The sequence below is a fragment of the Passer montanus genome, unplaced genomic scaffold, assembly GCF_014805655.1.
Source record: "Passer montanus isolate IOZ18808 unplaced genomic scaffold, ASM1480565v1 scaffold21, whole genome shotgun sequence".
NCBI lineage: Eukaryota > Metazoa > Chordata > Aves > Passeriformes > Passeridae > Passer > Passer montanus.
Window position 1 is genome coordinate 4,385,937 of NW_024366703.1, and position 19,638 is coordinate 4,405,574.

General features: G+C 39.6%; 1 protein-coding gene and 1 long non-coding RNA gene across 3 annotated transcripts in view; one reads left to right on the forward strand and one right to left on the reverse strand.

The window, feature by feature from the left end:
* The window catches only part of LOC120502149, a 10,036-nt gene extending 4,961 nt beyond the window's left edge, over nucleotides 1–5,075 (forward strand). The window contains exon 3 of the long non-coding RNA XR_005627469.1: nucleotides 32–5,075. This is a non-coding gene — a long non-coding RNA (uncharacterized LOC120502149). The remainder of the gene's footprint in view (nucleotides 1–31) is intronic.
* A 4,170-nt stretch (nucleotides 5,076–9,245) lies between these two features.
* CCNJ (cyclin J) lies at nucleotides 9,246–19,196 on the reverse strand. 2 transcript variants are annotated; one of them, XM_039709337.1, is made up of 5 exons: nucleotides 18,861–19,196; nucleotides 16,960–17,170; nucleotides 14,335–14,634; nucleotides 14,083–14,209; nucleotides 9,246–12,640 (listed from the first exon to the last, which is right to left on the reverse strand). In XM_039709337.1, exons 1-5 carry the CDS (start codon nucleotides 18,927–18,929, stop codon nucleotides 12,229–12,231), a joined length of 1,119 nt encoding a protein of 372 aa, XP_039565271.1. In that variant the 5' UTR covers nucleotides 18,930–19,196; the 3' UTR covers nucleotides 9,246–12,228. The 2 variants fall into 2 exon arrangements, with proteins under 2 accessions (XP_039565271.1, XP_039565270.1); XM_039709336.1 differs by having other exon boundaries at nucleotides 14,083–14,242.
* Nucleotides 19,197–19,638: the final 442 nt, after the last annotated feature.

Consider the following 19,638-nt stretch of genomic DNA (forward strand, 5'->3'; position numbering starts at 1 on the left):
AATTTTGATTTAGATGTATCTTTCTTTCTAGATGAAGAAACTACATGCTCTGATGCCAGACAAACTCCTGCATGCTTTACCATGGGCACCTGATGAGGGAAGTGCTTTCCTGTTGCTCCTGTTTCACAGCTGATAAATTCTGCTTGATGCAGGTGGTAATGAGTTGTATATTTTTAAGTTTTATCAGCGTTCTCATCTGTTGGAATTTCATGTTCAGATCTGTGGGAACTGTTTGTAAGTTGGTTTAGGGTTTCTTAGTGCTTCCTAGTTGATTTTTTAAAATAGCTATAATATTAAACTAGATAACCTGATTAATCTGTCAGAATTTGAAATGTGTTCTAAAAGTTATAAGACATTTCTGTTGCCATTTGTTCCTTTAAATGTTCTGCAATTAATGATAGATGGCTTTATTTTAATGTGCCAAGAAATACCAATGCAGAAATAGCTACTGGAATTTGATTGCTCAGTCACCCACAAATTTATCAAATAGGCTAAAGCAGTTGAGTTTGATCCCAAATACCCTAAGTCTTCATGTATGAGGGTATTCATATATGATGGGACTGATTATGGTAATGTTTAGCAGATTTTGATAGTCCATCTTCACATGTTTTTTAGAAGGAAATACATGTTGTCCATACTATATTAGGGTATTACAGGGTAATTGTAAATACTTTTAATATTTTTCATGCAAATTCTTTGGCTCCAAGATTACAAATAACAGGGACCAAGTTAAGGCTCTTTATGTTTTTTAAAAGTCTAACAGATAAAAGCAAAGCATGGGAACAAACTGAAGTAGTTATCACAGTTATTTAAAACCCCAGAGCAGAACTGTTGCCTGAGATTAGGTCTCATACCAGAATAGCCAAACAGAGGAAGCTGTATCTTCTGCTGCAGTTGCAGAGAGGTCACTCGTGTGCCTGGGATAAAGGTCCTGTCCTCTCCAGGACACCCAGCTGTCCTGTGAGCCCTCGGTAGCTCTGGGATGTTCTGAACACAGTGGGTTTGTTGCGTGAGCTCAGATTGACCCTGGAGAGCTCAGGCCTCAGTTCTGCTGTGCGAGGGCTGTGCTGGATTGATGTGTGTCCTGTGCAGCTCACCTGCTTGTGCTCCACGTGTCTGATGCACCTCGTGACTAACAGGTTATTATCAGTAATAGCTGATTTTAAAAAGTTATTTGGAAATTGAGGCAATTTGTAAAACCCTTCAGTCTTGCCCTTACATTCTTTCACAGTATGCAGGATCCAGGGAACAAACCATTCCAAAATATTTTTGAACAGCTGCAAGAAGAATTTAACTTTGTTACTGAAAAAGATATTAAAAAGTGTAAATGCTTCCAGCTGTTGCAGTAGTAAAAGTTCTGTTTATAGGGAGATAAAACATACAGTATTTCAGGAATTTGGTGTTTGAGATACAGTTTTTGTTTTAAACTTGTACCTGATAAGTTGTGTTACATTTAATCTCTGATTTTTTTATATTTTGTGAATCAATATTTCCTGTTCTTTTATATGTTTATGTAGCAGAGAATTTTGTTCATTATCAATCTAAATGCCAAGTTAGATCTATCTATACTTTCAACACATTTGGATTTACTGTAATTAGAATCATATTAGATATATTAGCTAACAGTACAAATTAAAAATCCAGTAAGAATTTTATTATAGCTTGCAAAATTTTACTTACAGGTGTTAGATACATATTGAGATGCTATGGTCCTCTGAACAAAATTCACAATTTTTCTCTCAAATGTTTGCAAAGTGAAGCTCTGGGTAAAAACTTTTAAATGTAGTTAAAACCCAACATTTTAATTTGATACTTCATCTAGCATGCTGATTTTTGTAGACTGCAGTCCTTCACATTCTTGATATATGGGATTGTATATTCTATGAAACTTTGTGAACCCTCACACTGAGCTGCCACAATTTATCATGAGATGGAGCTCTGAGGCAGAGCAAGAGTCAGCAAAGGCAGTGGCACTACAGCACTATGGGCATTATCCCTTTCTAATATTTCTAGTTTGGGAAAAATTCTGCCTTCTCTACAGTGTGAACTCTTCAGCTACATTTACAAATTTCCAAAAGAACCTGACATCCTGTGAAATACTTTTGCAGTTGAAATGCTGGAAATTTTTTTTCAAAAAGCTGACTGGTATGAACTTCTGTCTTTTCCTTCATTCAAAGTCTTATAGCTCCTCCTTCAATTAGTTGTTTCAAAAATTGGATATCATGAGGAAATATCTATCACACCCTTACAAGAGTTGTCCTAATACTTAGATATCACAATGCTTTATTTCTGTCACGTACTCCAGTTTAAATTTATCACGAATCAGCTTCCTGGACTCTTCTGTGGTGTGCCCATATCTGCTAGTTCAGGATCCCATACGAGATATGTTCTTCTTGTGCAGAGCTGATAGGCTGTTGGTGGCATTCTGTGTTTAAATTAAATTGACTTTCTTCACTCTGTCTCTAGAATGCAAGTTTTCTTGTAAATGTTTCTTGCAACTCTTTCTGAAGCTTTCCCATTCATTGAACTAATAAATTAGGGATTTTTTTGTTATAAATATTTTCATAGTGCTCAGTCTTTATGGCAGGATTAGCTATGAAATTAAGGTGTTTTTAACTCGTTTCATGCAAAGGATGGGTATATTCTGGGAGTTACTAGTTTTTGAGGTCCATTTTTATAGAGATTTTTTATAGTTTCCTGCCAATGTTTACGCTTTTCTTGATAGTTGCAGATGAGGCAGAAAAAACAGGGTGGGTTCCCATACAGAGAACATAAATGGAAATAAAAACTGTGATGATTGATACAAACAACTGACACATAGACTGATAGTTTGAGGTATCTACTACCTCAATTCTCAAACCCTTTGTAGCATGGCGACCTTGAAAAAGATCCCTTCCTGACTAATTATGCAGTTGTTATATTTATAGGTATTATAAAATTATTTTACATCTTTCTTGTAAACAGGTGTGTCCACATGAGTGCTGTCAGTAGCAGCCATACTGGGCAGGGCTGTTCATCACATGCTTATTTGAATAGGTGTAAATTAAAAAATTCTAGTAATTCCAAAGAAATTTATAGTTGCATGAGCAGATGGCAGAAACAGCGGAGTTACCTATTCATTTATAGAACATCTTCTGAATAAACTGCCAGGTAAAAAGGGAGTTGGAAGGCATCAGTAGGTGGCAGAAAAATACTGGTATTGTAGCTTTACCTGTGTAACCAGAAGCTGACATCTCTGCCTTTATAATATTTTAAAGTTCTAATTTTTCTCTGTGCTGAGCTCCAGATCCCTTTACAAGACTTCTGTTTCCATGTTTTCAGTTATGACAACCTAGTGCTGTATTACTGTTCTTCAAATAGTTCAAATCTGTCATCAGAGAGAACTTTCCAGATGCTTTGATGTGAAGCAGACAGCTTGTCTTTCCATGAGCAGGGAAGTTTGAGGGGTGGTGAAATGAGAAAGTGTTCACAGCTGGGAACACTGGAACTGATACTGAAATTGCTCTAGGATACTGCAACTATATAGTATATATACTATATGGAATAGTTACTTTGCTCTTCTGTGGTTTTGATTTTTTTTTTCAAACTGATATTTTCAATATCAGTTTGAAAAGGTGAACTCTGAGCTTAGGACTCTTGAGTCTTTGATCTGCACAGCATCATATTTTATCCAGCAGTGCTTACTTCAAAGTACAATAATATATGAAAATCATGTCTGACTTGTGTGGGCTTTGGAAATTATATGACTGCATCAACTCTATGCTCCATCTTAAGCTAAGAAAACTGGCTAGATCCAAGCTAGCATATGAGCAACCAGTTCTGGTATCTATACCAGCAGCACTGTTGTTTCTTGTTCAATCTGCCAACAAATAGTTTTAGCTTTGTGTTCAGTTATATCATCTTTGCTTTTGATAGGATGTGTTTCACATTGGCCACTCATATGAGAAAGAACTGGCTTGGATCAGTTATCACTCTGTTCTCAGCTCCTCTGGAGCAATTAAAGTCATGCAAAATGAAATATAAAATATTTCTGTGGTATTTGCAAAACTCTGTAGGAGCTTTTGTTGTTACAAAAGTAAGGTGATAAGGTTTTCAGAGTGATGACATTCTGCAGAGTCCAGTAGTACATATTCTAACAACAGCTCCAGTGTATTATCATTTGTGAGAGCTCTTGGTGTCTCTGTGTGTCTTGGAGCTGATATGAAGACAGCTCCCTGCTTTTGTTGCATGACTCCAAAAAAGGCTTTTCTCAAAACCTTTTTAAGAAGCACTTCTTTGTCCGATTTGTGACTACAGTGAAAGGTGCTGGCATATTTCCCTCAGGGTGAGGAGAGCATGGAGGCCTCAAGGAGGAACTGAAATTAAGTTTGTCTGAGCAACACAAGGAGTTCCAAGAAGAATAGAAAGTTCAGTCACAATATTTGGATTCTAGTCTATTCAAGCTCCAGACTCTGTGTTCAGCCATAGCTGATGACTATCTTGAGCATATACACCGTAGAAAGTTGGAAGAAAAAATTGACTTAAGGGGTATTTAGAATATGGCTATGTGCAATAAAATGTTTGAATAGGCTGTTTCAGAGTCCTTTTATTGAAACAAATTTTAAATAACTTTTAACTTTTTCAACTTGAATGGGGTCATGAAAAGTGAATAGCAGAATACTAGATGTCTTAACATGGTAGAATAGAACTATGGAATCATGTAGGTTGGAGAAGACTGCCAAGTCCATTTAATTTTACAAGTTCCTTAGATTGTCAGTGTTTTAAGTGCGTTATTCCAAGGTATGTATTCGACTCTGAGACTAGAAGAGGGTTTCCCATGATAATTTTCAGGACATAGCCTCCTGGGAAAAGTCCACTACTGTTCTTCATGTCAAGTGTTGGTGTCCTTTTACAGAACTTAGCAAGTAGAATCCTTTGAGGAAGATATGAATAATTAATTGTAGTGGATTTCATGTGACTATACCACAGGTTTTACTTGGATGCACCTTGAAATAGACATTTATTTCCTAATGCCTTGGAGCACATAATATTTACCTACATAATTTTCTTCTGTAGTCAGGCTTTGAAGTTACAAATCAAAGTAATTTGTCTGTTCTAGTTCATAGGATACTAAAAGAAATAGTTCTTCAAAGAACATGTATTTCTAAAAGAAATGTAAAGCACAATTTCCAAATGGAATAAATAATAACTTGTGGTTTGACAAAGGAGGAAAAAGAGTTTTACCAATGAACTGTATTAAAAGTGCTGAATGTGCCACAAGAGCTATTGAATGTTGTTTCAACTTAAATAAGTTATTTTAGCATCCAGTAAAAAAAGCAGAATTTGTGAATTTCACAGATTCACCAAACATTCTGAATTGGAAGGAACCCACAAGGATCATCATGTCCCACTCATTGACTGACAATTTAATACAGTAATTGACAACTTGCTAGTAGTGGCTGTGGAAGCTGAACCAGTAAAATGTAATTTTTATCACAATTCCTAAAGGTGTTTTTAAAAGAGTATGTGCTTTTGGGAATGTCTGTTTTAGAACTAAGTCTTTAATTCAATAAATGTTTGCACATCTTTATTTCTGTGCCCAGGAAAGCATACAGCACATGCAGTGCTCAGCAGAGCTGAATATACACATCTAATATACCACAAAATTCTATTGAAAAGTAACTGTGTCAAGTCTAGGAAAGTGCTCTGCTTTCTGCATTTAATTAGATTCACTGAGTGGAAGGTGCAAGAAATCCCATCATAGACCCTATTGACTAATTTGCATTGAGAGATATTTCTTCCCCACATCCATTAGTATTTGGCTTAAATCCTGAATGATTTCATTAGCTATGTAAGGGCTTAATCTCTTGAAAATCCTGCTAAGCTCTTGCCCTCATTGAAAGCTGTGATAATTTGTTCTAGTTAATTTTTATTTAAATATATAGCCTTTCAGTTCTTTTTTTTTTTTTAATAATGGCAAGATGAAGAAGAACACAATTTTTTTCTTTATTTTATTATTTTTCATCCCTCTGCTGTTGGGCCTTAGAATCTTCTTTTGAACAATGCCACTTTTTTCAATCTGTCAATGCAGTCACTGCAATTGTGAGGTAAAATTAAATACTTATGGAAGTTGATGTTTTTAATCCTGTTTTTTCAACACAGAGTAATATTTCAGACAGCTGTGATTTTGGCTGTAATTATTCTTTTGACATTTGAAAGACTTACATTTATTCAGAGTTGTCCTGCACCTTTTTTCCAAAGGAAAGAGAACAACTTGCAAAAGGTTGTAGAAGCAAGTGCTGCTTTAAATCTGTTTTATATTACTGCAAATATGTAAGGAAGCTAAATAGTGTTTTTACTTTTTTTGCTAATGGAAATACACGCAATTTCTGTTATCCATTTTGTGTTGATACAGGAGGGAAAATTGCACTTGTACTAACTCTGGAAAAATTCTTTTGGAATCTCTTAATGGGGCTGTATTGCAGGGGGATATGTTATGAGCAGTTTGATACTTTTTCATCCTCTCCAGAATGCTGACTGCATTGTGAATAGGGAGAATTTAAGAATGTGGCGATAGTATGGTTTCCTGTTAAAAAAAAAAAACCCAAGGCCTGTACTAACATCAAATGTAAACAGGAATATATAAACAGGGATGGCTTATGGAAACAAACAAAACAGGCAGTTTTTTCCACGAGAAAGTGGCAATGGAAGTGCTTCCAAACTAGTTTTGTGTTGTCACAGTCTGGTTATTGAGGAAGTGGAAATGTTCTTGATGGTCTCTTGTAGGTGTAGTGCTGCATGCTTGCTACCTTTTTACCAACTAGTTCTCTCAAGTTTTAGGATACTTTACAATTCCCAAAAGAGTCTTACAGCCACCTCTGTGTTGTGGGAGGATCCCTTTAGAGCACATAACCTAAATCCAGGTATAGATGTCTGAAGGGAACTTTCCTACTAGTCAGAGAACGCGTTGCCCAGTAGGGCCTTATCCAATTTTCCCATTTGCCATTCAGCTGGTTTTGGGTGCGTGGCCACACGCCTCTCCTTCATCTGTCAGTGCAGATAGTCTTCAAGGTGTTTAATCTCTGCTAAAAGGGAATGGAATATCCAAGTCCTTGGAGATTGTCCTTACTGCACCACAGCAAACAGGAGCTAAGATAAGATATGAACACTGAGATGGGATGCAAGGTCAGGAGCATAGAGCTGCTCTCCAAAATACAGGCACTTTGCCTGGAAACTCAGGCTCTGTGCTATTTCTGAAGAATTTCTCCACCTTTGGGGATCTGCAGCAGTGCTGTCTGGAGTGTCATCCACCCTCCTGCAAAATCTGCCCATCCAAGCACACAGAAGCACTTAGCAAAGCCTTGCTGCTGTTTGTGTTCTTAAAATAAGTAAATAGAGAACTAAGTAACATAGTTGAAAGTGGTTGGAGAGGGTAAAGTAGAACACCATTTGGCAAAATCTTTTATGACACCATGTTAACAACAGGCAGATTGACAATCTGTCCTCTTCTGCATGGAGTCTCATTAATAAATCTGTAGGTCAAACTGAAGGGAGGGCAAGTGTTAAAATACCCAGTCTGGTGAGCTTGAGTATTGAAACATCCATAGTGTAACTGTGCATACAATAATTTTCAGTTACTTCTATTGAATTTTATGTTTTAATTTTCTAAAAGTTTCTAAGCAATGCTTTGCATATATCCTTTGTTTTCTTCAATATGATAAAGATATGTAGATACCTGAAGGTGCATAGAAAAAGGTGTTTAAGGAGAAACTAATTATGTATTTACAGATTGTTTGGTTTGGGGTTTTTCTTTTCAATGTTCAGTAGTAAATGCTTTCCTTTGTCAGAATGCATGCCTTGTTTATTGAAGTTATAGCAATTTCTTACATTACATTTAATTTCAGGAAAGAGCAAACAGTCTAATGTAAGTTTCACAATTGTACTTCTAAAATATCACTGAGATAGAGACTAAAAATAACAGTGTGAATTTTGTTATTGCTGCTTTACTTGGTGTTTTGAAAAACTGCTGTTGACAACCTTTTAATACAGGATGACCAACTGGGCACTTGCACTCACTCAGATAAGGCCTTATCTATTCACAAGACTTTTGTTTCTGTGAACATTCTGAATGCAGAGTTAATAAATTATTGCAGGAATATGCTACATTACTTTCTGGCTTATATATAGATTTAACCACAGTATTACAGTTGGAAAAAGTTTTTATTTCTGGTGATGTGTCAGTCACTAAAATGTTGACTTTAAAATTCATATTTTAAACTAAATTTGCAATGCTGGAAGACCATAAATATCTTCATGTTTAAAGTAAATAATGAACCTGGGTCATGGGAAGCAGAGATAAGGCTTTTCTTGTTATGTACAAACACAAAAATAGCTTCAGACTTGCAATTTCAAATCTGAAGCTGAGACTTCTACTGAAACGTTGAAAAGTATTTGGCAGTCCCCTGTAGTTGGTAGGAGATTCAGAAATGTCATGGCTAGTTCCTATTTTTTAATTACAGTGAAAAAAACCCCAAAAACTTGAGATTCCAAGGCCACAGTCTAGACAGACTTGACTTTTGCTGCCTTAAGAGTGAGGACAAACTTTCCAGATCAAAGTATCCATGTAATATGCATGCTGTCATTGTATTGGAGCATTGCCCTTGTTCCTTACAGGGATGGAGTACAGCTTGCTCTCCCTCTGGCCCTAGGTCCCCCAAAAAGGTTTTCACTATCAGTGATACCTAAATGGATAGGTGAAAGCAAAGAGGCCTCACAATTTCATTTTTTTAACTACAGACAAATTAAATTTTAAGCAAGCTTATTAATTTCTGTGACTTAAGCCATAATCACAGCCTTGCTACAAATACACAATGTGCAGTGTTAGGAAAAAACAGAACTTCTTCTGGTAAGCAGCAGTTATCAGAAGTTCAAAACAATCAAAAATATCTGTGCTAGGACACATCATGTGATTCTCCAGTGCCTGCAGCATGACTGAGCCTTCACAGCTATTGTAAATAACACAAGTGCTTGTGGCTCTAGACAAGAGGCTATTCCCATGTCTCCTAAATGATTTCTAGCATTAGAAATCTGAGATTGCCAGCATTAATGGTTGCTTTTTTGTATGAGAACAAAATGAATTCCACCCGCTGGCTCTTGAACTACTCGAGTTCTTTTGTTCTTTATTTCTTTGTTACAGCTGTGTACTGGACTCATTGTTGAAGTGTACAATATTTAGCATATGCTGTGGCTGCAATTAGTTTTAAAGCTCCTTCCTGCACCATTTCCTTCCTACTTTTTTTTTTCAATTGTGAAGTCCAAGTGCTCCTGAAGCTTATGATATGTCACAGAAAACAAGGGGGGAGGAAGGGAAAGAAGTCCTTACAGCTTCAGCCAGCTACACAAGGAAAGACAGTTTACATATTAAAAAAAAATAAAAATAAAAAGCATAATACACACTGGAGCCTTCTTACTCAAAACTAGTTTTATTTTAAAAAATAAGTTGAATGCATAGCACTCACAAAGATTCCATTGTTTTGGACATTTTGCATTTAGAAGCACCATTCTTATTTATGCCATAAAAACCACATTTTGGTTCTAATAGTAAGAACAGTGTATTTTTAATGTGCACTGATAAAGCCCTTTTAAATAATATAGATTGAAACTGTTCAGTGTACATTTTCTCTGTAGTCATGATGCAGCTGTAGTGTCAGGAAAAAAAAAACTCAGACTAAGTAATAAATTAAAAACAAACAGTATGTAGTGGATCTTTTTACAATTGACCTAATGTCTTAAAATAGTCAAATAAAAAATACCCTATTAAATGTAAAGCTGTGGTATTAACTAACTGAAAAAGCCCCCCACCCATTATAATTCCAGTGTTAAGTATTAGTTAAATTTTTATATATCAAATGCCTATGGGATAAATTTACTAATACCCCCAAAAAAGAAGAGCCTATACTGCTGTGTCACAAAAAAAAGATGACAAGTTAGCTGACTTGAAGATTTTACAGAAAAAAAATTGCTACAGGCATCTGCTGTTATTTCAAGTCATGGTCTATTACAAGACTGTACATTCATAGCATCAGAGGTAGTTAGAGCACTGAGGACTTGGATACATTGCAACAAAATGAAACCAGCAGAAAGAAGTCCATTTCCCTCTAAAATGGGTAACAGTGCTGAGTAAAAAACATGGCATCTTACGAGGTGGAAAGTCTCTACTTAACACTACTCTCAGACACAGGGAAATATTCATTAAGAGATGAAGAGAGGAGAGGAAAAAAAAAAAACCAAACCAACTTTCATTTTAATAAGGAATTGACCACACTATGCCTATTTTAAAGTTGATTCTCTAGGATAAAAGGGAGAGGGTCATCTTTTCCATTCATCCTCCTATTCTTCTTGACTTGCACATCTATGCTACAAAAGCCCACAACAAAAATTGAAATTTAAAAGACAAACCAAGAGAAACAGGATTTCTTCTCCTCAACAATAAATAGTTTTTTGTAGCATGTTACAATTTAGTCCCAGAAAGAATGAACACAGCTGTCCTCCCTCCATTCTGAACATTATGGTGATAAAGCTTTCATCTTCATATTGATATTGTAATTTAATTGCCCCTGCTTTCAAAACAATTCACAGTAATTCAGTGTCATGTGATGGTACACAATTTTAAGTGCTGCCACTAAGACAGGGAAGAAGATGGTAAAAAACCAAACAAAACTACCAGAAAAAGCCTTAAGCCCATGTACTATAAAGATATTTTAAAGTAGTAAGAATCCTGTTATTCATACCACTTCCTCCCATATTCTACCACAGGAGAAAGTCTGATGTCTTCTTGTATTTAAAGAAAAACAACAAAAAAAACCAAAACAAAACAAAACACCCCCCCAAAAAACCCCAACACACAAAGGACCCCAAAAACCATCTCCATTAGTATCTCTACCATAATTTTCATCCAAGAGGTGGATGAGTGAAACTTTCTACCCTCAGACCATCCACTCCACAGGAGATAGTGTAATTCCATAAAGTTATATTATTAGCACCTTACTTGTGATGAAGCAGTTCATTCTGCAAAATATTTTTGATCCACCCACTTGGAAGAGCAAATCTCTACATCTTCTTCTGGAACTCCCAAACAGTAGAAGAAAAAGTTGCCCCTTTATTACCTGAGTATTTCCCTCCACTGTAAGAATGACAGAACTGGATTTCTGTCAGCATTTAGGTGTACTTTTTCTGTAGGGATGATACTGACAGTACAACTGGAGGATGCTTTCTGTTGGTTAATAATATTCATGTGTTTTTGTGTGTGTACACAGAGGAATCACAGCCACTGTAGTAGTTCTGGTACAGTACAAGTTCAGTTGAAAGTTTCTCTTTTCTTCAATTATCACACTGCTGGGCAGTAGTTCACATCTACATTCTGTGAACACTAACATGTCCCTTTGGTACTCTGCATAGATGCCCTGAAGAAAAGCCACTCCATTTGTTATAGTCTCTTCCCCCTCTGCCTTCCTTCCCCGAGTTTTACCCAATGAGTGTACAAACCAGCAGCACAGAGTAATGAGTAGAAAAGTCCCTGAGTTAGTATGAAAGAGTTACTTTAAACACAAAAAAGATAGGGAGGATAAAAGAGGCAAAAATATACTGTCGGTTCTGTAAGGTACAAAACTTATAAAACTATCCAAAATACCAGTTAATTCACGTGCGGTAGCCTAAAGCAAATAACAAGTGGTGAAAAAGGGGCAAGATTATGGAGTTAGCCACATGAGATTTGTTTCTTCCTGTGATCTCCATGTACCTGTAGAAGTCTGGCATTCAGTGGATTCTTAAGTTTCAGTAAGTATAAAGTAAGTGTTAATACTGTACGGTGGGGTGACAAATGTCTTCAAAATAATACTGCATATCTCCTTCATTAAAAGATTAGTCCGTAGTTAGTCCACAGCTGTTTTTCTTTTGAGTAGTATTTCACAGACACATTAGAAGCAGAATATTCTGAATGTCAGAGTAAGAACACATTATCCCCAAGCATACAGATTCTTTTTCAGAGGATGGTCTGTGTGCTAACTTCTTGCAGGCTGTTCTTTGTGCTGTGGTGCTGGTTGCCAATCCAGTTGTTTTTTTTTTCCTGGGAAGGCACCTTTTTTTATTCAATTTTTTGCCCTCCAACTTAGAGGTTTAACAAAAAAATGAAACCATTTTCCACACAACTCTCTGCCCCAAACAAACAAGCACAAACCCATTTTGTACTTATCACCTCTCAAAGCAGGGAGTAATACAGGAATATCGTCCATTCACTTGGTATGTCCGGTTGTAGGAGACACTTATGCATGGCTTCACTTCCAGTGGCACGGCCAGCGACATGGCAGCGCCCGGCTGGACGTGGCCTCGCGCCTGAGCACCGGTCTGTAAGGCAGCAGGGCAGGTCTGGAGTGGGTAGGAGGCCGTGTGAGCGGATGACAGGATCTGCTGGCAGCCTTGCTGCTGTGATGCGGGGTGGTGGTACTGCAAGGAGGGCTGATGAGCCTGCAGGTACTGTGGTACGTGCTGCTGAGCGCTGGCCTGCTGGGCACTTGGAGCTGGGGGCTGGAACACGGCGTGCTGGGCGGACTGAGCCTGTTGGCCTTTCTGCTTGTTTGCTTCCTTCACGTCGTTATCGTGCGCACTAAAACAAATTGAAAAGACAGACTGCATCAAAATAGATATTAATATCATTTAAACACTTTGAGTTAACGTTTAAGAACACTTTAAAAAATTATGCAAGTACCTGACAGCTTCCAAAACTTTAAAAAAAAAATAGTTTTAGCTACCCTTTACAATCACCCAAGATTTTAAAATGTGGTTAGAGTAGTCTCTCTTTCCAGCATTTCACTTCATTGTATGGCAGTAAAAAACATAGATAGAAGCCAAGTACAATACATGTAATAGAGCAGGATCTAGAATTACAGTGCAATAAGGTTTGCTACTGTACTTTAGTAGCCCAGTAAATTACTGGATTACCAGAACCTGAACTGGTTGCTTCTACATGATTTAAATTAAACACAGTATAAGGCTTCTTAAAAAAAAAAATACCAGAAAGGTTTGCAATATCTGCATTACAGTACTTAAAGATCATATGCATATTCATATTGGATCTTGTTCTAGAGAGCAAAACCAATTTTTTTTCCTTCCTCTCACCTTTTTTTCTAGCCTATCCAGTACGGCTCATGTGAACTCCCTTTGATTTACAACTGTCTGAAATTTATCTACGCTCTCTCTCTCTCTCAATTCTGTGCTGAGGTTAAGCAGATGCCACCTACACATTTCATTCCTAACTTTTTGATGGTGCCCTCCCTCTGTTCCAGAGCAATACTGAAAACACTTCTGCAACAGCACTTGCATGCTTTAGGTACTACTTCTTTCATTATGCACAAGTGAAGCCAACAGAGGCCATCAAGGGTGATAATGTCACATTTCTAAGGCTGATGTGGTTCTTCCAGATACAGCTGAGCATCCTCTGATCACAACTATGTTAGACTTGGGTAAGAGCAAATTTCTGTAAAGGGAAAGCAAATTGTGTAACATGTCTACCCAGGAAGGTTCACTTGGCATTCACTGGCATTTTTATCTCATGTCAGCTGTAAGGCAAAAATGGATACAGCAAAAATAAAAACAAATTCCTGGTTACTTCCTTCTGCCAAAGCTGGTCACCTAAATGGTCTGTAGGTTTGATCCATCATCTCTTTGGAGCATTCCTTGAACTTCCAAGGCATACAGTCAAAAGCTCCTATGCCTTTGGTACTCTTTACTATCTCTTTGCTTTCGGAGCAGACTAGAGAGATTGGGAACAAGCTATTGAAGATGCTCAAAGCATCCCAGATGTTCAGTGGAAATGCAAGGCAGAAGTTTATTTGTTGAAAGATCAGGAAAGAGATAAGATCTGATAAAGTTCTCTTTTGGAAAGAGCAAAACAGTTATTGCCTAAAAATATGTACCAAACTTATACATAAGTATTTTTAGAACAGAGGAACGGAAATTTATAAAGAAATGTAATTGCACTGCTGGCAGCAATTAAGCATAACAACAGATGCAGAAATGGGCTTAAAAAAGCCACTGGTGTTAACTCACATTAAGAGTCGCTCAATGCATGGCACCAGGAAGTCCCAGGAGTAGGCAGTGAGGTGATGCAGCCGCGTAGGCCACGTGGGTGAGAGACGCAGGATAATCCTTGAAGAAGCTACACATGCAGTAGCAACTAAAGAAGGGGCATAATTTAAAAATTCATGATCTAGAAAGAAGGAATAAGAAAAAAGATTAATTTAAGTTTGACATTGTCTGTCAAGACAACAAAGAAGTTATTATCTGAAATCTGTAACTCACCTTGCAATGATACTTCCAGAAAGTAATCAGCATATTTTGCCATATATAACTTAGTCTTCTCTAAGCAAACCATTGGCCAGCCATCATGAAGATCAGTCTCATGGACAGCAATAGAAAGATAATAGTCGATGAAATGAGCAGCAGTTGGGAGGCACAAATTCCACTGAAATGTTTCTAGCAACAACAACTCCATATGAAGCAAATTCTGTTTTGTTAGTACCAAATTCATGTTAGTCATACAACCCAAGCTGTTCAGCTGTTCAAGTTTGGGGACACTGTCTTCTTTTTCTTCAAATTTACCTTCAGGTGAACAGAAAGAGGGAGAAAAAAAGTTTCAGCACAAATGCACTATAAAATGGATTGCAGCTAATGTCTTGTTGGTCATATTTTAATTCTACTATGTCAAACAAGCTTGAGACTTTCCTGCAGATGTAAAGCTCAAATGGACTATATCATTAGAGACAAAAAGGGGGATGTACTAAAATGGGCTAAATTTCAGCAGATAATGTCAAACACTATGTAGGATATTGTGTAGTGTCATGTTTCCTGTTGGTTTTCCCATGCTGGCACACAGAAGCCAGCTGCCAAGAGCACAATATTAGGACAACACTGACACTGCATATGCAAGTTTTTGTCACCAAATTATTGTATAATGTGTCCCCCATCATCAATGAAATACCACTTTGATGTGACTTGGCAAACACACCACAAGAGCATTTGGCTGTAATCACCCTCCCACCCCCACACACCCTTTTTGTGTCTAAAACTCATTAGAGCATAGCTAAGAGCTCCAGCCAACCTGGCTGTTTTTAATGCCTGCAATGGTAGGTGCAGTTTTATACTTGAGATCTGGCAAACAAGTGGATTTCAGCAATGTGCATCTGAAAACCTCCCCACCACACACACTGTTGCAACCTTCCTTTGACTTTCAACTTGTCAGGCCTGTATGTTTTTAGCCTAAAGCAAAACTGTGTATGTAGAAAAACCATTAATAAGAGAAACAAGTGTCACATTTCCATACAGTTTGCCATATGGTTGTGCTATTTCAATTTCATTGCAAATTCTTTCCATCTTACACTTTCTATTCAGTGCTACATGATAGGTTGTAAATGCACATTCTTTGAGTTTTGCAGGACTGAACATACATGGAACGTTTACTTTTTTCAGCAGTGGAGGTACTTATATAGGACTTAATCCAATACTGGTGCCAGTCTGTTAGCTTTTGTTTCCCATATTCCAGTAATTACAGAAATAAAAACTTTAGGACTCACATAATAATTTCTCTTATTACTTCTTTAACCTTATCAGATATATCACAGTGTCAAAACTTATTACACCACTGATTACACTGTTTGTTTAAGCCATACAGGGCAAAAGTTTAAAACAGCATTTTGCTTCTCTCTCAACCAGCCCATACACTGTTTCTCAGAAGAGTACTCCAGGCTTTCAGATCTCTACTTGCAGCTTGCCACGAACAATGGCAGAAGTTTGTTTAAAAAACAATTCTCTTCAGAACATGAATTTAATTTGAAAATCCGGCATTAGTTCAAAGTCAATCAATTTTCCTAAAAGGATTACAGTGGTTTCTGAGGCAATGTTTTCATACTCAGCATGACACCCTTTGCCAAGAGAAGATTACTGGTTGGTGGCACCTAGTCAAAGTCTACCCTCAGAAGAATCTGAAATAACCCTTTTCTGGTTTAACTGCTCTGCTGAATATCTGTATTGGTGGACACAGGATGCACTGAAAAGATGAAATCTGTCCAATACCACTGCACTCCAGTTTTCTAGCAAAGAGGGCCTAGAACCCTTACTGGAGAAAATAAGAATAGATTCAGAGAAACAGATCAGCAGAAACTGAACCAACAGTTAGTTCTACTGCCAGGACCAGTTTCTCTGACTGTATTTGTCTGTGAGCAAGTGCCAGCAGGTTTCCCAGCAAACAGCACCCTTATTTTTTCAGGGATGTTGAAAAGGGGTCCCCAAATGTTGAAAGATTGATACACGCCTCAAGAATCTAACTGAGGTCAACATAAGCAGCACTGTTTATAACGAGTGTTTGTAATTAATTCTGTCTTCAGAGTACTGTATATTCACCAGTGTATTTTACTTGTGTTACATTTTATATGTGACAATACAGGATTTATGTTAGCCTTAGCTTGCTTAAATAACCTTGCCATTTACAAAAATGTGGAGTATTCTAGAACTACACAGCACAATCAGCAGAATGCAGTGCAGTCTACACACGGTTTATTTAATTTTTTTCTTTATCACAGATAGGCAAATTTCTCATTTCCAGCACAGGATGTACCTATTTTGAGATACCCCTAGAAAGACAGTCTTTCTGTTTCTACAACACAAGTCTTAAAGTTCACATTAGAATAATTTGTTTACAACTATAAACATTATTTTTTAATCACAGCTTGTTTTTTCCCACCCTCAGTTTCATGAGGTGCCAACAGAAATCATAACAATTCTAAAGAAATGTTCTACCAGTTGGGCCAAACTGATATGCTCATCGTTTATGAACGCTTTGTTTCCCCACCTGCTCCATCCCACCAAGACACGCCTTGCATTTGGCAGCAGAATCGATTAGTCTACTTAAGTTTGGTGGCACATACTTACTTGCTAAAAGCAAACAGGACAGAGCAACCACGTGCAGCTGCTGTGTGGAAATGTCATAGCGGTCCATGAAGAGGTCCAGCAGGTACACAGCCAGGTGGCGCGCAGCAGGACACAGCCTGAACCGGTTGCTCACAATGGCAATCAGGTCTGCAAAGTATCTTCTCAGGTGTAACTGGGGAGACTGGCCTTTGTAAGAGGGCAGCTTTAGCTCCTAGATGGACAGCAGCAGGTAATTTCATTAAAACTATGATTTAGATTGAAGTGGTATCAGATTAATACAGCTGATATTTTAATATTTATAACAGAAGTTTGAAAGTATTTCTCCCTCTGTTCCCATCATTTCAGAATTCCTTTTCAGCAAACAATCTATTTGTTGTATTACAGAACAAATAAAAATTACTTTGTTTCTGCACAATATTAACAACTTAAAATTTAACATCTTTCATTTGGGCAGTCAGCCAGAGTGACTTCAGCTTTTACCATGTCTGTTGCAAAGGCTGTACAAGGGCATGCAAGTATTCCTCAGCTGCTTCAATGCAAAGTTCAATAGTTTAACTCAACCGCTCCCTTGCTACAGCTCAATCTGGGCAACCAGACTTTGTACTTAAGTGTTTGCGTGTTCTAGAGCTGCCAAATCTCCTGCCCATGCCTCCAGGAAATGACCATGAACAGCCACCCGAACCTTAGGAAGGGGAACGGGGTGTGCGTGAACCAACCTTCGCCTCGTGTATGCTAACACTGACCCGGAGTGACTGATGTCACACTGACACCGATTACAGAGCGCTCTAAGGCAGTCAGTCATGCTCACAGGGTGTCAGATTTAGGGGGAAGGCCCCTCAAAACAAAGGTTCTAGAAACACCACATTTGAGAAAATCTGTGCCATGATCTATTTTGAATACAAAATTTGGACTGGTAGAAAAAAAAACCCTCCAGGCTCCTGCCCAGTAGCCTCTACCTCTTCTTGTATGCAGCAGAACAGCGGTGCTGTCCTGTTATTATGAATAAATTTGAGATAGACTGTGCACCCACACGCTGTGTTCAAGTAGGATTTTGGGTACGCTTACATTTCCAGTGAAAAATATCTCGATTAATTTAACTTAATGACATTAAATTGGAATGGAGTCACAAATTTTTCAAAGTTTTAATGTAAATTCAAAGTTTTGAAACGTGCTATTGAAGTGAAACAAAAGCCCACAAACAATCTTCCCACCTACTAAGCTTTATAATTCACCTCTCTCAGCACTAACTTAGCTTTAGTAAAGATAACTTTAGTAGCACATAAAGGATCCTGTTCTTCCCTTATCTCCCCCCATCACCGGAAAAGAATAAAGCAATCAAGACTCCGGGAAAAGTAATCCGCTCATCGAGGATCATCAGGCAACAAAAGAACGTTTTTAGCAGGTTCAGTCATTGTAAACTGATTTTCAGCCCAGGTGTTAAGAGATGCTTTACGAAAACAGTCCCGAAGAACAACTCAAGAGACAGTCGAAGCAACTTCTAAGCAATCACCGAAACCCTCTACTATTCCTAACGCACCCAGCGTTTATTTCACTGGGGTTTTGCTTGGTTGATTGGGGTTTTTTTGTTCCAGTAACACCACAATGCTTTCTGCCGAGTTTAAACCTTGCAAACGTCCTAGGAGCCGCACCGTGAGCCCTTCCCCTCTCCGGGGAGCAGCGAGAGCACAGTCCAGCCGCTCGGATCAGCTGTCACGGCCGCGGACAGACGGACAGACGGACACGGCGAGCACACAAATCACAAAAGCCAACTCCGCCGAGCCCCGGCGGCCGAACGCCGCCACCCCACGCGCGCCCTCCGCCCGCTGCCCCCGCGGCGGCTCCGCCGTCCGGAGCCTCACAAAGACGCGGGGCCGCCCCCAGCCCGGCTCCCCCCGGGCTACCTTGTATCGGAGCGCTTGGTGGATGTCGGCCGCCAGCTGTCCTGTCCACCACTGCGCCTCCAGCTCCATCGGCGGCGCGGCGCGGCGCCCGGGCCCAGGCACCGGGGAGGAAGCGGCACTCGCTGAGGGCGGGACGGGCAGCGCCACCCTCGCCCCTTTCTGGCTCGCCCCCGGTTAACCGCGATCAGCTGCCGCGGGGCACCCCCGGCCCCCCGGCCCAGCTGGCCGCCATACGGGGCACAAGTGCGGCTCGTTAAGCCGCCCCCTCCCGCCGCGGGGTACGGCCGGGTGAGGGGGGCGCGGAGGTGGCGGCGGCCGCGGGGGAGGCGGCGGGGCGCAGCCCGGGACACCCGAGCGCCCGGGGAGGCTGCGGGCGGCGCGGCCCGGCCGGGGTCCCTCAGTCGGGGTCCCTCGACCGGGGCAGCGTGCCCGCCCTGCTGGAGCACAGCGGTCTGTGGGCCCCCATGAGCTCCAGATAACACCTTTTTTTTGTCCTTATTCTCATTGCCCTCGTTTCCCCCGGCTCTTTCCCGTCGGGCTCAGCTGTGAGGTTTCAGCACGTGGCGGTGGCAGCGCCTCGCTCAGCTCTGCCCTGCAGGCGCATTGTCCCGGGAGCTGTGCGGGGCGCACACGCCTCCTCCGAGCTTCGAGGCTCCAGTCCGGGCTGGTTCGGTTCCCCGCTGCTTAAATCCCGGGAGAAGGATTGCAGGAGCACGCAGCCTCCCTCTCCGTAGCCGGTGCCGCTCAGCTGAGCGCGGGGCTCCGCGTCCCGTGCTGG